The following is a 21,421-nucleotide window of genomic DNA, read 5'->3' on the forward strand; positions in this document are numbered from 1 at the left end:
CTGCAGTGCAGTGGATATGGAGTATACCCCATGCTCGGCTATGTTTAGGTGCCTGTGCCTCTGCAGTGCAGTGGATATGGAGTATACCCCATGCTTGGCTATGTTTAGGTTCTGAGGAAAGGATTCAAATACCCTTCATTAGAATCAGTCCTTACTTGGTTTGGATGCTATCATAAATATAATGTTTATTTTCACATTTCATTTCTGAACTCCTCACATGATTTAAAAAAAGCTTGCAGATATTTTACTAAGTCATACAGTTTTAAAAGCTAGCATTAGAATTGTGGGATTTCTCTTTTTCTATCCTTTACTTTTAACCTGTTTGGGTCTTAGTAGCCAAGGGTGGTTTCCTTTAGAAGCACACAGCTGGGTTCTGGCTCTCAGCCACTCTGGTGTTAGTTTTATAATGTGGTATCTATGCCATTGTTAATTAATGGGACCATTTATACCATTGGTTTTTACTCAACGTGGTCACCTTGATTTTTGAGTTCTTTTTATGGTCCTATTGTTTGTTCTCTGTGTCACTGCTTGAATTATTTTGGGGGTTTCTTTGCTCTCTTTCCTGGTTCTGAAATCGTATTTCTCACTGGCACTCACTTATCACTCAGTTCAGAAACCTAGATGAGTTTTGTCATTTTCTGTCTCAGATCTAATCATGTATGAACTTCCATCCTCCTGACTCTTGAATATCTCAACACTACAAACTTACTTTTCAGTATTTATCACTGGGTTATCTTCACGGTCTGACCTCTTACCTATGCATCTGCAATTAGTTCTTTATAAACAGTGTTTCCCCGCCCCTGTTATTCTGATGCTACACTCAATGTGCTCAGTTTCCAGTGCATGTCCAGTGCCTCAGCCTCATGGGTTGGATAAACAAATATCTTAGCATTTACCCTCTTCCCGTGTCCCACACTTTCCTGTCTCTCCCACGTCCAGCTGCTCTTGTCATAGTTCTTTACTGTCTGGTGATCCAGTCAGGCTGCCCAAAGATACGGTGTGATGTGATAGCTTCAGATTCTCTCCTGGAAATCCTTCTTCATGCCTTAACTCCTGCTCTAAGAAGCCTATTTTTTTTAACTGAATTAGAAAGCTTTGCCTTTATAACTCTGCTTTCCTCCTGTTCATCTCACAGAGACTCATGCGCCACTCTGTTCCTTACAAGAATATAGACTCTTGCTGAGGTCTGAGGTACCTTTGTGTAGATTCCTAAAAAGTACTTGTTAAATGGTAGATTGCACAGAGAGTCAGACTACAGATGGGTGTCCATTTGACTTATCATGGTAGGCACTAAACTTTTAACCTTTCTATTCAAAATATGTATATATTGCACGCCAAACATATTTCACTTACAAAGAGGAATTCTGATAAGTTTGAAATTTACCATTATGAGCCTACTAAGTGACAATCAACTTTCTGCAAAGTTCATACTTTTAATGGTAAGACTTGGTATAATATGCATAGTTTTAAAAGAAAATAAAAATGGTAGGCAGCCACTATTTTGGGACCCAATGGTTCTGTATTGGCATTCACCTAATAGTCAGAACAGCAGAATTGGAGTGAGCTAGTGAACGCACTCCTGAAGCCTTGATCTCCCTGTGGGCGAGAGAGAAAAACTTGAGTTACTATTTAGAGTTTAAATTTTTTATGAAAACAAGACATGGCAAAAATGTGCTTTCCTGCCCTGTTCTGCAGGAGAGGCTGAAACTCACATATGAGGAGAGGACTGACCTTCTGGAGTCTCAGCTGCTGCTTCTGAGGTAAATGAAGTCATCTATTTCCAGATACATCCAAAGGGTGGGGATCTTAAGGTAGACTTTGCAGTTGATGAACAATAGATGCTATCAAAATTAGAATTACTTGGTAGCACTTCACAGTGTAGTACGAAAAAATAATGCAATCAGTCCTGTGCTTCAAAGTTATGGTAAGAGTTAATAAGGCACATATGTTAAGTGTCTCCTGTGCTCAACACTATGCATGGCGGTGACGATACTCTCTGTACTTGTACTGTTTCCTGGACTTAGCCTACAATTTTTTCACTTTCTTTTAGGAAAGACTTAGCTGAATACCAGAAAACCTGTGAGGCTCTTAAGGAAAGATTGAAGCATAAAGAGTCTCTTCTGGCTGCGAGTGCATCCAGCCGTGTGGGTGGCCTCTGTTTGAAATGTGCTCAGCATGAAGCTGTTCTTTCCCAGACACACAGCAACGTGCACATCCAGACCATCGAGAGGCTGACTAAGTAAGTGTGCCTTGTGTCTGGATCTTTGGCCACGGAGGACATTGTATCTATAAGGGCATTGTGTCCTTTGATCTGATGCACATACAGTTAACTTTAACTCCCAATAAACCAGAGTTTAGATGGTCCCTTCTCTGTAGCTTTCATGAAGAAAGAGTGGCGAAGGTCGGGTCTGCCAGCTATTGGGAAACATCTTAGTTCAAATCTCATTTGAGGTAAGAGAATTGAAATAGGTAATCCTCATGGGTCACCCAGTTCAGCGACTGCAGTCTCAACAGTCTTCTTCACAAGATGGTGTGACTGCACCTCTTTAGATTGCATCATGTCTTGGATTTACAGTGTGGTTTAGGCAGAATAAGCTATCAGCACATCTTCTTCACGTGCCTGTTGCAGAGCATATTCTGATGTCATGGGAAGAGGATGCAGCTGTCACAGCATCAGCAGAGGAAGGCTGACTAGGGGTGATTACAAAGAAGCTATGTTCAAATTCTTGCCCAGGCTGAAATACCACAGGCCCCCATGTGCATTTCGTGTCTAGTTTCACTCTACTGAAGGAAGTCTTTTCTCTTCTGTAAAATTTCATTCAGTAGAAATTGAAAATTATTGGTTATTATAAAATCCAGTGCTGTTTGCAGTCTGTGCTTTCCTATGCTCATTAGTCTTGACCCATCTCTGTCTGCTCTGCTCATTTCAGAAGCTCAAACTGCATTTATTTCCAAGTTATTCCCTCACTAAGTCCCACCCACTAGGTCCTCTACTGACTTCATGCTTTCCTCTGAATCTTTAGAATACATCATGTCCACTTGAGAGCCACACTGAGGACTTGTTTATTGCTTCAGCTCTGGGTCCTGCCAGAGTCCCTGGCCTTGTTGTTCACTCAGTGTTCATGCTTCTCTGCCTATGATGAGATAGGGGTTGGTTGCTTACCAGTCAGAGATACCATAGGCAGAATTGATATACAAACATGGAATAACTGATCATTAAAGGCAGGCAGATATTCTTTACAACACCTTGCTTTATTGCTCTGAATGGAGTTTTCTATTCTGCTATTTTCTGGGGAAATATACAGAAGTATTTTTCCCTTATGAACAGGAGCACTGAGCTTTGACACTGACGCCTTGGATGCATAGTCTAGTTCTTCCACTGTTCGCTGTGTAATTTCACTGCAGTTGTCTAGCCTTTCTGTTCGCTGTGTAATTTCACTGCAGTTGTCTAGCCTTTCTGTTCGCTGTGTAATTNTGTCTAGCCTTTCTGTTCGCTGTGTAATTTCACTGCAGTTGTCTAGCCTTTCTGTTCGCTGTGTAATTTCACTGCAGTTGTCTAGCCTTTCTGTTTGCTGTGTAATTTCACTGCAGTTGTCTAGCCTTTCTGGGTCTCTGTTTTCTCACTTTTAGAGCATAGGAGGTGTTTGGGACAGTAGTTGAGATGATATCTATACAGTGCTTCTGTGTAAATGCTCAGCGTTCTTCTGCTGAGCAGTATCTACATACTAAACACCAGAGCCTCTGTACTTCACACAGCATAAGAAGGTTTGATGTTTCTGCTAACGGTGACTTCCGCACACGATTAATGTACTGACTGTTGTACAAAACCCAACTTGCCAGTAGGGATGACTGGTAGCTGATGGCCTTGATTTTGCTAAGTATGTTGTGAGTTATTATTAAAGCTTTTACATATATTCAATAAAACACACACATGCACACACATATAATATTTTTCCTACCCAAATAATAGTGAGTGTTATTTGACCAGGCCTGAGCTAGGTAATTGAAAAACATAGTCTCCTTTAATCTTAAAATGCATTGTGTGAGGCAGGCACTATTATGTGCATTTATAAGTTGGGAAGCAATGGCTCAGAGAAATTAAATTTTTCTTTCTATTTGATAAAAATAAAACAGAACTGTACTTTACAAACTGAATTATGTATAAAGAGCCAAATGTAGTTCAGACTATAAAAGTATTAAAAGTAAACTGATAGCTTTAGACTTGTATCCTCAGTATGACATGCAAAAGTGAAAGTCATAAACAGCAAAAGATTATTCCCTTGAGTCATTAAAAAATGACCTCATGGGCATCAGGCGTGGTAACCCACACCTATGGTGACAGCGCTCGGTAGGCTAAGGCAGAGAATCCAAGCCAGTCTGAATATAGAGCAGGATCCTGTCTCACAGAGCATAAGGTTCCTTGTGTAGCTCAGCGGTGTGACAATGATCCACATGTCTAGGGTCTAATTCGCAGCACTACAGAACGATTTTAATTGATTGACTTAATTTACTTAAAATGAAATATTGCAAATTATAGTAAGAGACTGGGAACATGCTTGCCACGGGAAACTAACTACCAGAGTATGTAAGCAGTTTTGAAATAAAACATGGCAGACTGTCCAGTTGCACTGTGAGTAAGGGGAAGAGGCTGGTAAGAGAGGAAGCTGTCAGTTATCAGAAGATATTTACACGACTAAGAGCAGCCTACTCCATCAGACTGGTCATGACTAATGGTGGGTGATTCCACTGAGACCAGGATTTCCGTGCCCTGCCGGTGGCACTATGAAATCAGCACAGCTACTTTGCAGGATGATGTAGCACTATCTATTAATATTTAATTTATGCGTTATAGTTTCCTACAAAGAAAAGGTCGTATGTACACACAGTAGAGCATCATAGAGAAAGCTTTTGTAACATTATTTGTAAGGGTGTAAAAGCCTAAGCATCCTTCAAACGAAATAACTAAACTGTGGTATGTGTCAGCTGTGCTGATTTATGGATGAATAGGGGCTGGAGAGATGGCTCAGCCAGGAAGCTGCTTGCTGCAAAACATGATGATCTAAGTTCAATCCCTGGGAGCCCAGATAGTGGAAGGAGTGACCTGAGTCCTGCAAGCTGTCCTTTGACCTCTACAGTGGTACTGTGGCATATACATGTGTAACACACACACACAGTAAATAAATGTGAAAAATTAAAAATTGTATGCACAGCCACACACAGAGTTCACACAGATTTTGTATATCCACATACACATATGTGAAGAAGCGTAGAGGACCCATGTGGTCTAGTGTGAGCCTAACTCCAAAGTAAATAAATGACCTAGGATAACAGCAAAGTAAAACCATTTGATATTCTACTATATATCATATTTTTCAAACATGATAGTAGATATTTTCTCTAGGGCCATATATGTATACAGAAAAAGATTTGAAAGAATACACATCAGATATTTAACAGTAGTTAACACTGAAAAGGTAGAAAGGGGCCACAAGGATTCAAGATTTGTTAAAGTCTTTAATCCCATTGGTCTTTAATCTAATTTTACATGGAGATTATGAAAAAATATTACGATGATGTTTTATAATAAGTAGATGTCAAAGGCAGGTTTAACTAGTCTAGTGGAATCAACCACCAAATAAAATCAGCGTGCACCTCTATAGCATTGGCCTTCTAGGTTGTAGAGAACATGTCGAATGAGAGTTACATTGATTTATATTGACTGAGTGTCTGATGGAGATTACAGTGTTTATATTGACCGAATGTCTGGCTTTTGTTTAGAAAGTAGATTCTTGTCATTTATGAATTCTACTTTTGTTATCTTAAGTTTGATCTCAGCCTCTGAGAGGAAGTGCTGGCCTACTTAGTGCACATTTCTGCTGTGTCAGCAATGTGGCCTTATGTTCCGCTTTAGTCACAGAATAGGGTGAAAGGTCTCTGCTTTTCTTATTTTTATGGATTGTAAGACTTCCTTTGTGTAATCTGGTATTTAGACCTTTCCAACTTATTAATGCACAGTGCTGCCTACTGAGCATGACGCTGACTTTGAAAAGCATCCAGCATGCCTTGGGTTTGGATTTCTAGTTTTGTGTATTTAATGTCAGGCAGTGCATGCTACTTGATTTTAATGTAGGATTTGGGAACTGAACCTTAAATGTGATAAATCCAAAGAGCTTGCTGGAGTCTTGTGAAACATGGACTTGTGAAACCAGTTGCCAGCTACTCCTTCCACGCTCCAGCAAGAGCTCTTCTGGATATGTGAACCGTACATGACATGTGGTAGACAGGGAGGGCATGAGGCATACCACGGGGACCAGACCACCCATGTGTCTGTGGTGCTCCACACTGGGGATTGCAGTAAGTCACTTAAGATGTGTTAATATTGCTTGTGTTTTTAAAGTTGGTTTGAAATCTTCTGAAGTGCCTTCCACTCAGGCTGCTTTGTCCCATAAAGTAGGTAAAAGTAACGCCAATTTCTTTTATTCTCTTTCATAATGATCAAATTTTAATAGTTTTCAGGTGGTAGTTGAAAATTCTTTAGAGAAATCCTGGTTACTTTTTTTTTTTTTTTTTTTTGAGGAGAAATGATTCCAGTAGTGCTGTCCTGGGTTTTGGTCCATTTTGTGATCATTGGCAGGCTTCTGTCCAGCTGGCATTAAACAGCTGCAGCAGGGAGCTTTCCAAAAATGAGGCACAAAGAAATGTTTCATCAGTCTTCTAGACTTTCCTTAAAAACAGGAGTAATGATGCTTGTTAAAACGCTGTGTGCTGAAAATGCATAAAATTGACAGTGACTTAAAGCATTATTACCTAGCAGTTCTGTATTTCAAGATGATGTTGATTCATATTTCTTTTATTTATTTATTATATGATTTTTTTCTTTTCTTTTTTTAAATTTAATTTTACTTGTAATTCATTTTTTACACTCCATATTCCATTCTCCTCCCCTCCCCATCCACCCTCCGGCTGTTCCACATTCCACACTTCCTCGCCACCCCACCCCTTCTCCACATGGATGCCCCACCCCCCACCCCACGTGACCTCTAAACTTCCTGGGGCCTCTGGTCTCTTGAGGGCTAAGTGCTTCATCTCTGAATGAACATAGATCTGGAAGTCCTCTACTGTATGTGTGTTAGGGGCCTCATATCAGCTAGTGTATGTTGTTTGGTGGTCTGGTGTTTGAAAGATCTTGGGGGTCCAGATTAACCAAGACTGCTGGTTCTCCTACAGAATCGCCCTTCTCCTCAGCTTCTTTCAACCTTCTCCAACTCAACAACAGAGGTCAGCAGCCTCTGTCCATTGGTTGGGTGCAAATAACTGCATCTGACTCTTTCAGCTGCTTGTTGGATCCCTCGGAGGGCAGTCATGATAGATCCCTTTTTGTGATTCATGTTTCTTAAAGCAACCTTCTCCTATGTGTATTTACACCCAGGGCTGACGGTTTCAGGGTCTTCACCTGGCTTCCCTTGCTCCGACAGTTCATTAAGTTTCTGATGTGCTGCACTCATAGTGTGTGCGAGGGCTTTTCCAGTACAGCCCCATCCCTACCCTCGCAGGCTGTGTTCTGTGTGTTGTCTTCACCCCTGCCTGCTTTCTACCTGGGCTGTGGAGTACTGTGAGTTCACTTCATGGGGCTGGCTCACCTTCACCAGGAAATGCCCTGGCTGAGACCCTGGAGTGATCGTGTGCTGTTTTTAAATTTTTGCACAACTTTGCCTCAGAAGACGATGTTGCATGTGTCTGTTCCACTGTGTCCCTCTGTCCTCAGGCCTAACACTAGGTTTGCCCTCTGGACACAGCCTCTGGAGGAGGATGCACCTGCCCACAGTCCACCTGGCTACCTGCCATACTATTGTCACATTTCTGAATAATCAGTAGTCTCGACAAATGCAAGAGGAAAGTGTAGGGTGCAAAGTGGGAGATCAGCTAAGAAAGTGACAGGCAGATGAAAATGGGGGTAGAAGGAACCAAGGCTCCCCACTGACAAGCCCAGGCTGCCACCAAGAGCTCTTTGTTTCCTGAGTATACAGTGTTGGGTAAGGAGTGGAGATGCAGCGCTAAGTGTAGGACCCTGAGCTTGCCAGGATGGCTCTCCATAACCTCCCATGGCCATGGGAGGCACTGGAGTGGCTCACTCCCACCGGTGCAGATGTTCCTTTGCCATCTCCTAAAAGATGATTTTAATGAAATGTCTGTGTTTGGGGCTCATTTGTAATGATTTTCTTTGGCTTAAGGGTTGATGAATTTATATCCTAAAGCATCTTGAACTAGAAGAACTAACTTTTACTTTGCTCTTCTAAATAATAACTTGACCTTTTCCATGTAAATCTTACAACATTATTACTATCTCTTTTGGTATCACTTATGAAGTCTTCCTGTTATGGATGTCCTTAGTCATACACTTGAGCTTTTTAGTTTATTTTAATATGGAAAAGTAGTAGACTCATAAACAGATTGAACTATTCTAAAGTAGTTTAATTTGTGGTTTTAGTTTTACATGTATTTTTATGTGCATGTGTTTGTGTGTGCACACATGCATTCCATGGCAGGCCTGTAAGGTCAGAGAGCCTCTCTCGGGAGTTGTTTGACTCCTCCCACCATGTAGCTCCTTGGCATGACACTCAGTTTGTCTTCCCCAGCAGCAAGCGCTTTCCCCACAGTGAGTCATCTTGCGGCCCCGCACATATGTTCTTCTTGTCATTTATTTTGTCCTAGGATCTACTATGTGACAAATACTATTCTTGATAGAGGGTGCCCTGAAAATATACTAAGTGGCTTAAAGCTGTCTCTGTGAGAAGCAGAGGTGGTCACGCTTGGCCTCTCGGGGCCAGTTAACTTGTTTTACATGTACTGAGCAGCTTGCTGTTCTCTTTGGGGTTGGGAACCTCGTCCTTTGTGATAGAGTAATATCAGGACAGAGAAAGGATGCTACTGAGTTATAACGTTTTGCTATTCAGTAGCTCTCAGGGACGTGAGCACATGATGCTCAGCCTGCTTTGGGATCCTAGAGGGTGATTTTCTTCTAGGTTCATAGGTCCTTGTCATTTGTGTATCCCGGTTTATGTTATCTACACTTTTGTTTTGAAACTCAAATAAGTACAAATTCTGTTTTGCTTGCATTCCATTTTTTTACTTTAGAATGATAAATCTGCTTTTGAGTCTCTTACTCTCCCACATAATTATGCCTCATAATATTCAATCAGAACAATTTACTGTTTTTTATTTCACTTAGAATAAAAATTAAGTAATTTTCATGGATTTAAAAGAAATCAGGAAGCTCATCACCATCCCATGAATTTTATGCTATTTGTAACAATTTGTTGTTTAACAAAAAGAGCTTTTACGAATGTGTTCAGCATTACATGTTTCTAAAACTGTGTGTGACTGTTTTCCAAGTACCACAGATAGTTTAAAATCTTTCCTTCGGGAGATTTGTGGAGGCATTGGTCAGTTTAGAAGGGTATTTGAAATCAGTGTTTGTGATCTTCCGAACCACTCTTCAGTGCTGGCTTGCAGCTTGCTTGCTTTTCTTTCCTTTCTCTTTCTTTTTATCCCAGTTGCTTCTTCCCTGACAGTTTATAATCTGGCAGCGGGTTGACGCTGCATGAGAAAGCTGGTCATGTTGATGGTGCACAAGATGGCACATGTACAGTCCAGCATGCTTTTCACTCTGCTTTGTAAATGTAGACAATTTACCACCTCATTTCTCTCATTGGCACCGTGGGTATGTACAGTTTTAAACTATATTTTTATTTTGCATATACATGTGCTACTTTGTCTTCATGCATGCAGCCAGGAGGCTGCATGGGGTCCTGAGAGACCGAATGTAGATCTGGTCGGGAACCACTTGATGTGGGTTGCTGAACCCAGAGCAAGTTCTTCTCCCTGAGCTGTCTCTCTGGTTCCCCCTACTACGGATTGTTGTACAGTGATAAGTTTCGAAATATCCTGAGAGTTTGTTATGGAATTCATTTAACCCGGGAAATTGGATCCTAGCTATTTTTCATGTCACAACATTGGTATTCTGCTTACCCAACAAGCAGCCCAGCTTAGTGGACATTTGAGGCTTATTAAGGAGTGGGTGGAGCTTGCCCAGGATCCATACCAGTAGCCAAGATTTTGTTCAATTAGAGTGTCATCTCCTAAAAGATACAACTGGAGGGCTTGAGGGGTCCCATAAAAATACCCACTGAAATAAAAAGCAGAAATAAACAGCAGACTTCATAACTAGCTGAGAGAATTTGACTGGGGGTGGGGGAGATGAAAATGAGGCCACGGAAAGATTAAAAGGAAGTGTTTCCACCAGTCCAAGCAAGCCAGAGTAGACAGCATGTCACGGCCTTTGAACCCCCCCACCCCTGCCTGCTAATGAGTGAACCAAGGTTTCTCTTCAAATATTCTAAATCTTTCACATAGACTTCCTCATTGGTAAAGCTGCCTTTGATGTGCGCACACTCTTCTGAACTTGGTTGCCTGTCCCAGCTCCCTCACTTCCCTTTTCTAAGTCATTCCCTCTTGCTGAGGCCTCTCTCTGTGGTCCTGCATATGCCAGCCCTTTCCAAAAAAGGGTATTGTCCCATGCAGATGTGGTCCTGCCTGGAATGCCTCAGTCCTTCTGTCACTCTGCCTGCCACTTGCTGAAGGAGGACAGAGGGTCGTTCTCTGGGTCGTGCTTGATGCGTGCTGAGCAGGCCCGCCATAGCACTTCTAATACACATGAGTGTGAGTGCTTCCCTTTCTTCATTTTATACCTGGTGTGTTCTTTTTGTGCTGACAGAGAGAGAGATGACTTAATGTCTGTGCTAGTCTCTGTGCGGAGCAGCTTGGCAGAAGTGCAGAAGAGAGAGACAAGTGCCTATGAGCAGGTGAAGCATGCTGTGCAGATGACGGAGGAAGCCAACTTTGAGAAGACCAAGGCAAGTCTGATGGGTGGAAAGGGATATAGCACACAGCCACTTTCCACATGTGTATTTCTCTGATTATTTTTTACAACTAAACTAATTGCAAACACACAAAACAGATGCCAGTCCACAAATGTTGACTTCTCTAAATTAAAAAAATATATATTCTTTGGAGAGTTCTTATTCTTCTGTAAATATTTCTGTTCTGCCACTACTCAGAAGTGTAAAATAATATGGGAAAGTGCTTTGGGAGACCTGCTGGTGTGCATAATCTTGTTTACAGATAGGTAGTCACTACAGGCAGGCTCTGATGGTTTAGTCTAGCTTCACTTCTGGCCTGAGCATCTCTCAAGACCTAAGGAGCATCCATGGCAGTCCTCTACTGCCAGGAGTGGAAGGAGCTCCGGTCCCTCCTGATCGGAAACTGAGCCGAAGCCTGCCCTTCCCCACTGTGATCTGCCCATCAGATGCAGCCACAGCTGTGGGAGAGCATCTCACCCAATACCTTTGACTCTGCATCTTCCCGCTCTCTGGTTACTTCTTTCTTTATCATCTCCTTCTCCACAGCCCTCTTTTCTTGCTGAGAGGCAAGCTCCTTTTCCATTCTTTCTGTCTGTCTCTCCAGCTCACTCTTCAGCTGCTCACACTGGATCAAAGCCTGCAGGCAAGAGAGCGAGAAGGAACGTCAGGAATGGGAAGGCACACCAGGGAGAAATGAGGCAATGATACCCTTTCTTATTTAAGATAGCTCAACCCCATCTACAGATATTGAATGCTGTATTTTATTATACACAGACACTTATTTTTAATAAAGTCCCTTAGTATCAGTTACAATTTAGTCCACTCCCATTGAGTAGAAAACGACTTTCTGTTTTCAGGATGGACATTTTACAATGCCAGTAAAAGTTCATAATTAAAAAAACCCCACAATTTTCCTTGAACCAAAATTGCCTATTACGTGTTTTTAGAAATAAAAACTCTCTCGCTACCATCATCGATAGCATCCAAACATAAACTAGGATTTCAAAGTTATAATTTCAAAGCCTCAGTGAAGCCAGGGAGCCTGGGTATCTTGGTCTTGTTCCAGTTATTTGTGCCTGCAGCACCTGCCTCACTCAACTTTAATTTCCCTATCTTTTTGGTGGTGTCTGTCCGGGTAACTTTCTTGTCACCCTTGGTCAAGTGCAGTCGGGCTTTCAGCAAGTTCCAGATTGTGTTCATATTGAATTGTTCACTTCCTCAGTACCAATCCAGGGCCCACCCTCCTTTTGTCCTCATCCCATTCACCCTCATGCAGTAGCTTTGGAAGTGTCAGCTGTCCTGTCTTCACGGCAGTCTTTTTCTTCTCATGCTTGGCTGGCACGGTCCTCCTGGGTCTTCTCTGTGGCTCTGTGAGGACCTCTTAGGTCTGGTTTACTAAACCCAAGTGTGGCTTCCCAGTCCTGCCCGCCACAGTGTCCATGGCCACTGACCACGACATGTGGCTTTTTCCTGTCACTGCTCTAGCTTGAACTACATCTGCTGTGAGCATCTTCTACATAGCCCCACTTTCTTTGCCGTTGGTTTGCTCACTAATACTACCTCGCCAGCAACTCAGACGTATAGCATTTACAATATCTTCAGCCCCTGCCCACACCTCACCATGACTCCAGTCCCCTCCCACACTCTGCTGAGTGTTTACACCATGTGTGCAGACTATTGTTATAGTCTCCTGACTGCCCTCCTGGGTTCCCCCTATTCCAGTGTGTCCTTTCTACTGTCTTAGGTTTTCTGGGTTGTAACTATCTCCCTAGGGAATCCCTCTCCTGAAGTATAGTAAGAGATAAGTTTCCATGCATTATCTTCCACCACACTCTTTCGTGGTGGAACGAACACGTGAATTATAACAGCATTAGCCTGAGCTCTCTGAGCCCGTGCAGGCTGTTCTGTACATGCATAGATGGCATACTTGATCCTCACAGGAGGCGCAGTTCAGGTGGCAGTCTTTGTAGACATTTCCGTATGCTGTTTGAATGAACCTCTGCTCCTCTGAACTCCACTGTTGTTATAAAAGGCTTGGTGGCTTTCTGTAGCCATCGCCACTGAAGGACTATCCGTGCAACACTGCCAAGCTTCTCAGGTGCCATTTGCACATTCATTCCCAGCTAATGCTTGCTAAAGGGAAATCAGTCAGTAGTCTTAAAAATAAACGCGCTATTAGACAATTAGTAATTTTTTAGATTAATGGTTGAGAATTAGCAAGGCCATAGATTGGCGCCCAGCGAAGTCATCCTCAGAAAGGCTTCCTCTGGTAGCTGATGGGAGCAGATGCAGAGACCCACAGCCACACATTACAGAGGGCCCCAGTTGCAGATCTCCATCAGGTCCCTACCCTCAGAGCTCAGGGAACCCCATGGTAGAGCAGGAGGAAGAATTGTAGGAGTCAGAGGAGTGGAGGACAGCAGGAGAATGCGGCCCACAGACTCAGCTAAGTATGGCTTACAGGGTCTCACAGACTGAAGTGGCAGTCTCGTTGCCTGAAAGGGTCTGCACTAGGTCCTTGGCAAATATGCTGTGGTTGTTTAGCCTAGAGTTTTTGCGGGACTCCTAACAGCGGGAGTCACCGAGTCTTCTGCCTGCTCTTGGGATCCTTCTCCTCCTACTGGGTTGCTGCAGCCAGCCTTGGTGGGAGGGTCTGTGCCCTGTCTTACTGTATCTTGTTATGCCCTGTCTGGTTGATATTCCAGGGAGTCTTGCTCTTTTCTGAAGGAAAAAGGAGGAGGAGAGGGTCTGTGGCAGAGGGGAGGTGGAGATGGGACAGTGGGGAGAGGAGGGAGGGGAAACTGTGCTTGAGATGTGTTGTATGAGAGAAGAATTTATAAAAAAGGAAAAAGAATGTGTGAGGCGGACATTGTGTGCTGTGCACCTGGCATTCGCACTGTATTGAAATGTGATTAACATGATGTTGGAGTCTGTGAGTTTTCACCTAATGTTCTGATGAAACATACGAATTTTGCTTTGGGAGAGTATTAAGTGTGGATATTTTCAGTTCAGAAGCACTTTTTAATCTGAGATAGTTGCTTGGTGTTTGTTGCCACCCAGTGGTCATTGTTTGTATTGCATTCAGAGTAGAAGGCATTGCTTTATGGCACTGTTGTTTACCCTTCTAGTGGCTGTGAAAGTTCCTGACCTGTTTATAAGAAACAAATACCAGAGCTCCCTGGGACTAAACCACCAACCAAACAGTACACATGATGGGACTCGTGGCTCCAGCTGCCTATGTAGCAGGGGATGGCCTACTCGGTCATCATTGGGAAGAGAGGCCATTGGTCTTGTGAAGGCTCTATACCCCAGTATAGGGGAATGCCAGGACCAGGAATTGGAGTGGGTGGGTTGGTGAGCAGGGAGAGAGGGGAGGGTATAGGGGATTTTCGGAGGGGAAACCAGGAAAGGGTATAGCATTTGAAATATAAATAAAGAAAATATCTAATTAAAAAGAAAGAAAGGAAAAGAAAAGAAATATCAGGCATAGGCAGTTCATAATGTTGTTTTCAAGTAATGGTGTGGAAGTACTGTCCAGCAACGGTTGTGTTCCACTTTCTAGATCTGTGGTTTGGGCAAATTATTTCCTGATTGAAAGCTGTCCCTTTTTCTACCTGGGTGACTCTTGTGAGCGTCCGACTCGCCAGCAAGAACTATGCCACAAAAGGATCCTTCTGCACACGTTTACTGGGAGAGCTTGATTGCAGAGGCAAAAAGACCCCGAGCCCAGAACTGGTGCTGCTTATATAGGCCTAGGAGAGGCGTGTCTCACACCCGGATTGGTTATGCTTTTTACCTCATTTACATATCTACATCCGATTGGTTATGTTCTCAGTACCTCACAAAACCTCATTAACATACCTCATTTACATATCTACACCTGATTGGTTATGTTCTCAGTACCTCACAAAACCTCATTAACATGCCCCCGGCCAGTCAGTGACTCGGCAAAAACTCTACTGCACATGCGCACATTGGTTGTTTACCCAAACTTAAGCGTGGTGGCCAGTGGTAGCCAGCGCCACCTTGTAATGGCATATGTGGCTTCCCACAGGTGATGAGAACACTGAAATCGCCCTGATGAACTTGGTGACAGGACTCTGTGCTAGCCACTTAGGAAGCTTTTAGTGTATAAGGTTAGTCAGTGAAGGGCTTGACTTGAAAAATGTAACAACTACAACTGAAGATGATTTTTAAGGAGAAAAAAAGTATAATCTGGGAATCAGTAAGGGTAGAATGTGTTGATAAAATTCAAGAATCAGATAGCAAAGGTTCCAGGCTGCCTGCCTGCCTTAGGATTGAAGAGGTTGAGTGATGTGTGCAGGCATGGGCTTAGGAAGTCAGTGGGCACAAGAGAGGTGAAAGAACACTCTGAGGAGAATTTTCTTTACAAATGGCAACATAGAAGGTTCAGTAAATGTTTTAAAAAAACCATTTTTATTCTGTGTCTTGGATTTTAAGAGGAGCAAAAAAGCAGAAATAAGAAATTTGGGGTGGAAAAAAGACCAGAAAAGCATTGAGCACCAGACTTCACTTGGGCATGGCCGTCATGCCGCTTGCAGCACAGTGTCTAGTGCAAAACAAAACCAAGCTGTCAGTGCATCTTACTCCCTCACCCAGTCGGGTTGCAGTCCTCTCAGGCATGTTTGTGGTGATGCTGGGATTAGCAAGCCTACTGCTGCATCAGAATGTGGCATATGTGGTTATGTATTATATACAACCCTCAGTGATAAAAGCAACTGTGTTATTGGCCTTCATGTGTGTTGTATTATTGATCATTATTTTAGACTTGTGTGTGTGTGATCACAGCAGCAGGAGCCTCATTCACCCACATTCAGTGGGTCTCCTGATTGCTTCAGAAGCAGTAACATGACCTACAATATGCAGGCTTATATGAGTGTAAACTGATATAGTGTGCTCTTCTCAGAACATGGTCATTAACTGATGCAAATAGTCTCAGGGTAGGCTTATTGATAAGTTTCCGGTAAGCAAGTATTTATAAATTAAAAGCAATACTGTGTTTTATTCATATGTAAAAATCTTAAATGTATTGATAATCACTTTTATTTAATGGGCTTTGCTTCAGAAAAATAAATTCATATTTATAAGCTTTAAATTTTATGCTCACTAACAATAAACAATAAATCATTGTAGTATATTAATTTATTATTCATGAGTCTTTTGCTGGAATTTCTAGGAAACTATAACAGTTGGGAGGAAGATTAGAGATGTCATAAAATAGGTTTCCTGGTTTAAAACTTCAGTTGGCAGATGTTAGTTTTGTTGTGGAAAATGTTTGACTTCTTTATGATAGTAATTTTTATCCTTTGGCTTAATAAAACTAGAAATAGAAATACGAAGCCCACAAAGTTATGTTTTGAAATAACTGTTGATAAACAGCATGCAGTGCCTGCAAAGGAAGCCACATGAGTGGAATCCACTGGCTTGGGAAAGCAAAATCTCTCAGTTCCTCAAGGCTGGCGGCCATTTCCACCAAGTAAGGAAAAAGCGAACCCACCACAGATCCCCCGGGAAAAATGGGGTGCAGGCCCCACCTGGACATGATCGTCTTAGTTGTGATCTAGCCTCTGAGGATTTTGTTTCCTCAGGGTTATACATCAGCTGTGGCTCTCGAAAATGAGTACATTCGAGCCCTTGAACTACAAGGACCAGTACCCTGCAGACCCCTGTAATAAGGGTTAGAGAGTCCTGAGCCTTGGTGAGGCCACCTGTTAGAGACATTTTAGATCGGGGATGCCAGCTCCCTGATTTAGGTCCAAGGGTAAGGTGATTGCTTGTTACTCAATCATTAAGACCTGAGGTAGGATCTGCTGGGGAGGTGGAGACAGGAGGTTCTCTAGGACATAATAGCCAACCAGTCTATGTAACTGGTGAGCTCCAGGTCAGGTGGGAGACCATGTCTCAAAAATTAAGGTAGAGATGTGGTTGAAGTGGACTTTGGCTTCCATGTGTGTGTACACACATGTTTGTGCGTGCACAAACATACATGCATATGTGACTAAATTTTTTATTTTCACGCGTTACTAAATTTTACTGTTTCTTTCATTGTAACCAAGTATAAATGTTAAAAATTTAAAAGGGTATAAAATGAAATGTGTGAACTTGGTTACATACCTAGTGACAGACTCCATGACAATTTGTAACCTAAGGGTTAGTCATTGTTCTTCATTCCTCCTCCGCTGCTGCCTGCTGGTGAGCATCAGGGGACGGAAGCCTCAGGCACAGCAGTCAGTCATCAGCACCCTTTGTTTATATGACTGACAGCGCCACTTTGTGCTTTCCACTGAACCTTCCTCCTGCTAGGCCACCATGAGGACCATTTCCTCTGGTTCCTTCGAAAACTGGAATCTTTCCTTCTTGCTGTTTGGGCTGGCTGGGCTCTCAGGTGTTCTTACTATTCCCATACTTAATGGTGTTAATGCCTAAGTTTTTGTTCAGTTGGGAATCTCTTTGGATATACTGGTTCTATTTACTTATACCGGTAGTATTCATTATATCAGTAAATGTTACTGAGTTGTATTTTACTAGATTAGTGGAAAATGATTATAACTAACACAATTGCACAAAATTCAGTATTCCCTAGTATTTCAGGCTCCAACGGATTCAGTTATAGAAAAAAAATCACTCTCATTTCTCTTACAATCTAATTAAAAAATTCAGCTAGGATTTAAGTTGGGGCTAACTTCCTTGGAGAACCGGTTTTAATCAAAACCAATTTGATTGGTTTGAAATTGGCTCTCATACTGTAGGATAACAGAAACTTTCCAAAATAAAGACCTGAAAGTAAACACCTTCTAGATGAAGGAAGGAGAGTTTGCTGCATATCATAGATATTTTCTGTCTATATTTACCTTTTAGCAGAGGGCAGCATAACTGTGCCTCAAGCCCAATGGTGTACATGGAGACTATTTCCATATCTACTGTCAACAAATGTGGCTGTGCAGTTTGTTTGCTTTATTTTTATTTTCAAATAGTTTTAATTTTTTCTCTCATATTTTACATCCTAGCCNCATTTTTCCCTGTTTCNCCCCCCCCCCCCAAGTTTCCCCCTCAACTTCTCCCCCGCAACCACTCCTCTTCTGATTCCCTTCAGGACAGGACAGGCCTCTCAGGGGTAACAACCAAACATGTCATATCAAGTTGCAATAAGACTAGGCACCTCTCTCATATTAAGGCTGGATGAGGCAACCCAGTGGTGGGAAGAGGGTCCCGAAAACAGGCAAAAGTGTCAGAGACAGCCTCTGCTCCTGCTGTTAGGAGACCCACAAGAAGGCCAAGCTACACAACTGTAACATATGTGAGGAGGGCCTAGGTAAGATCCATGCAGGCTTCCCTGGTTGGTGCTGTGGGTTGCTTGTGATGTTCTTGTCCTGTCTGGCCCCTACAACCCTTTCTTCCCCTCTCCTGCAGGATTCCCCAAGCTCCACCTAACACTTGGCTGTGGGTTTCTGCATCTGCTTCCATCTGTTGCTGGCCTCTCTGATGACAGTTATGCTCTGGTCTTGGAGTACAGCAGAATATTATTAGGTTGTATTTGGTTCTGTCCTAGGTGTCTGGGCTGTCTGGCCTCTGGTTCCTGGCCCTCCAACAGTGTCGAGGTGAGATCCCTCTCATAGCATGGGTCTCAAACTGGACTGGACATTGGTTGGCCACTTCCCCATGGCACATCTTGTAGGTAGGACAAATTGTAGGTTGAAGGTTTTGTGGCTGGCTGTTCCAGTTCCTCTCCTGGAAGTCTTGCTTGATTGTGAGAGATGGTCAGTTCAGTCAGGCTCTGTATCCCCCATTGCTAGGAGTCTTAGTTAGGGCTACCCTAGTAGATTCTGTGGAGTTTCCATTGTCTCCCCAATTAGCCCCCAATTCCAGTTGTCTCTCCCAATAATTTCTCCCTCCATCTCCCTCTTACTTGATCCCTCCTGCTCCTGTCTCCCCCCACAATATCCTTCCTAGGGAGATTTCATTCGTGCTCCCTCCCTGAAACATCCACTTAGAAGTGAGGACATAATGTTTGACTTTCTGGGTCTGCGTCATCTCACCAAGAATGATTTTTTTCTAGTTCCATCCATTTGCCTGTAAATTTTATGATGTTATTTTTTATCAGCTGAATAATACTCCATTGTATAAATATAACCCATTTGATGTATCCATTCTTTGGTTGAGGGACATCTAGGTTGTTTTCAGTTTCTGACTATTACAAATTAGGCTGCTGTAGATATAGTTGAGTAAGTTTCCTTTATGGTAGGATAAAGCATCCTTTGGGTATATGCCCAGGGGTGGTATAACTGAGTCTTGAGGTAGATCCATTCTAAGAAACTGCCCTATTGATTTCCAAAGTAGCTGTAGAAGTTTGCACCCCCCACCAGCAATGAAGGAGTGTTCCCCTTGTTCCACATCATTACCAGTATGAACTGTCACTTGTGTTTGTCTTAACCATCCTAGACTGTCCAAATTGTAATCATATAGCTTGTGAGCTATGTGAGACCTGGGTTGGGCCAGTGCTGTAGGCATAGACAAATGCCAGAGGACTGAGATTCTATAGGAAGTTCATTTGATTGAGGGATTTTTTTTTTACTGTAGTTTGCAGTTCTACTTCATTCTTGGACATTATAGATAATGGTATTATTATGAATGTGTCCAAGGGAAGTGAAGGAGGTTTTTCTTTTTTATTTCTTTTGTTTTTTTACAGTCCATTCATTGCCCCATCCCCACCCACCTTCCCACAGTTCCTCATCTCATTCTTCCTCCCCCTGTCTTCAAGAAGATGTCTCCCACCCCAGGCCTCCCCACTCCCTGGGGCCTCAAGTCTCTTGAGGATTAGGTGCCTCTTTCCCGACTAAGGCCAGACCAAGCAGTCTTCTGCTGTATATGTGTCTCTCAGGGGCCTTGGACCACCAGCTCATGTATGCTGCGTAGTGGTGGCTCAGTGTGTGAGAGACCGCAGGGATCCAGGCTAGTTGAGACTGCTGGTCTTCCTAAGGGCTCACCCTCCTCCTCAGTTTCTTCCAGCCTTTCCTTAATTCAACCACAGGGGTCTCGGACTAGTCTTGTAGCTTCAATGGTGAAATGGCAACCTGTGAGTGAGTGAGAGAGAGAGTGCATCATCAGGGTGTTGCTATGACAATAGTGTTGGAAAGCAGTCATCCAAGTGGACTGTAGAAGGTATTTGAACTATCTTAAATAAGAAAGGGTATCATTGCCTCATTTCTCCCTGGTGTGCCTTCCCACTCCTGACGTTCCTTCTTGCTCTCTTGCCTGCAGGCTTTGATCCAGTGTGAGCAGCTGAAGAGTGAGCTGGAGAGGCAGACAGAAAGACTGGAAAAGGAGCTTGCCTCTCAGCAAGAAAAGAGGGCTGTGGAGAAGGAGATGATAAAGAAAGAAGTAACCAGAGAGCGGGAAGATGCAGAGTCAAAGGTATTGGGTGAGATGCTCTCCCACAGCTGTGGCTGCATCTGATGGGTAGATCACAGTGGGGAAGGGCAGGCTTCTGCTCACAGTTTTAGCCCTTCCTATCAAGGAAGGTGGCACAACGTTCCTGGCAGTGGTGGTGGGCACACCTGAGGGCTCACGCCTGCCCGTCTTCCCTCCTTTCTGAAGTCCTGTGCACCCCTTTCTATCTTCCTTTCAGCTTCAACAGATGAATTGGAGTCTCTGGGGCTGTAGTTATAGGACTGGTGCAGCTCTCTCAGAAAGCATACAGAAGGCATGCAGACCTTGGGGAAGGCGGCTGTTGAGCAAATACGTTCATAGATGCATCAAGTCTGTCCAGCCTAGACAGGCATGAGAGACTTTTGTGAGAAGGATTTTGAAGTAAGGCCTAGGAAGATGACAGGATAGGTAGGTGAACCGTGGAGTTAGGGGAGGAGAGTGTCATGTGCAGGAAAAGCCCACACCCATAGGAGCTGCAGCTCTGTGCTTTGTGGGGTTTGGATGCCGCCCAGTGGTAGAGCAGAGGGAGTCGGGTAGACTGGAGAGGGTGAAGTGTGGAGACGTAGAGAGAGACTAAGTCACTAATGCTCTTAAAATCTACATGAGGATTAGAAATGTCAGCTAAATGTGACATGAAGCCACATGTTGAGTCTTCACATTGGACGGTGTGGTAATGATAGCTATATTTGAGGGAAGTCACCTCATTAATAAACTGGAGTAGAACCAGAAACCAGAGTTTGTGCTGGGCGATAAGGTTAGAATTAGTGATGGTATCCAGTGGAGAGGATAACATTTTGGTCCTAGGAGGTCACTGGGAGTTAGTTATGTCACCCAGGGAGAGGGGAGAGCATTGTGGTCATAGCTTTTCAGGACGGTTTCAGGGCACATTTACTCTCCCCAAGTTCCCTCAACCTCAGCAGAGAAACTGAGTTGAAGCCAGTAGGTGGCAACCAGTTAAACTATTGGCCTGCCTTGTTCTTCCATTCAGTTCTTGGCCCTTTCTCCTGTTCCTGGCCTTTCCCCACCTCAGGCAGTTCCTGCCGTTGTCCTTGCTG

The 21,421-nt window shown here is 43.2% G+C and overlaps 1 protein-coding gene across 3 annotated transcripts in view; it reads left to right on the plus strand.

Annotated features, from left to right (window-relative positions):
• Nucleotides 1–21,421, plus strand: part of Sdccag8 (serologically defined colon cancer antigen 8) — a 193,913-nt gene that overhangs the window by 26,192 nt on the left and 146,300 nt on the right. For all 3 annotated transcript variants that reach the window (XM_029481038.1, XM_021162638.2, XM_021162554.2), the window contains exons 7-10: nucleotides 1,696–1,760; nucleotides 2,051–2,239; nucleotides 10,775–10,913; nucleotides 20,199–20,351. In XM_029481038.1, coding sequence (XP_029336898.1) covers nucleotides 1,696–1,760; nucleotides 2,051–2,239; nucleotides 10,775–10,913; nucleotides 20,199–20,351 — 546 coding nt within the window. The remainder of the gene's footprint in view (nucleotides 1–1,695; nucleotides 1,761–2,050; nucleotides 2,240–10,774; nucleotides 10,914–20,198; nucleotides 20,352–21,421) is intronic.

This window comes from Mus caroli, chromosome 1 (genome assembly GCF_900094665.2).
Source record: "Mus caroli chromosome 1, CAROLI_EIJ_v1.1, whole genome shotgun sequence".
Taxonomy (NCBI): Eukaryota; Metazoa; Chordata; class Mammalia; order Rodentia; family Muridae; genus Mus; species Mus caroli.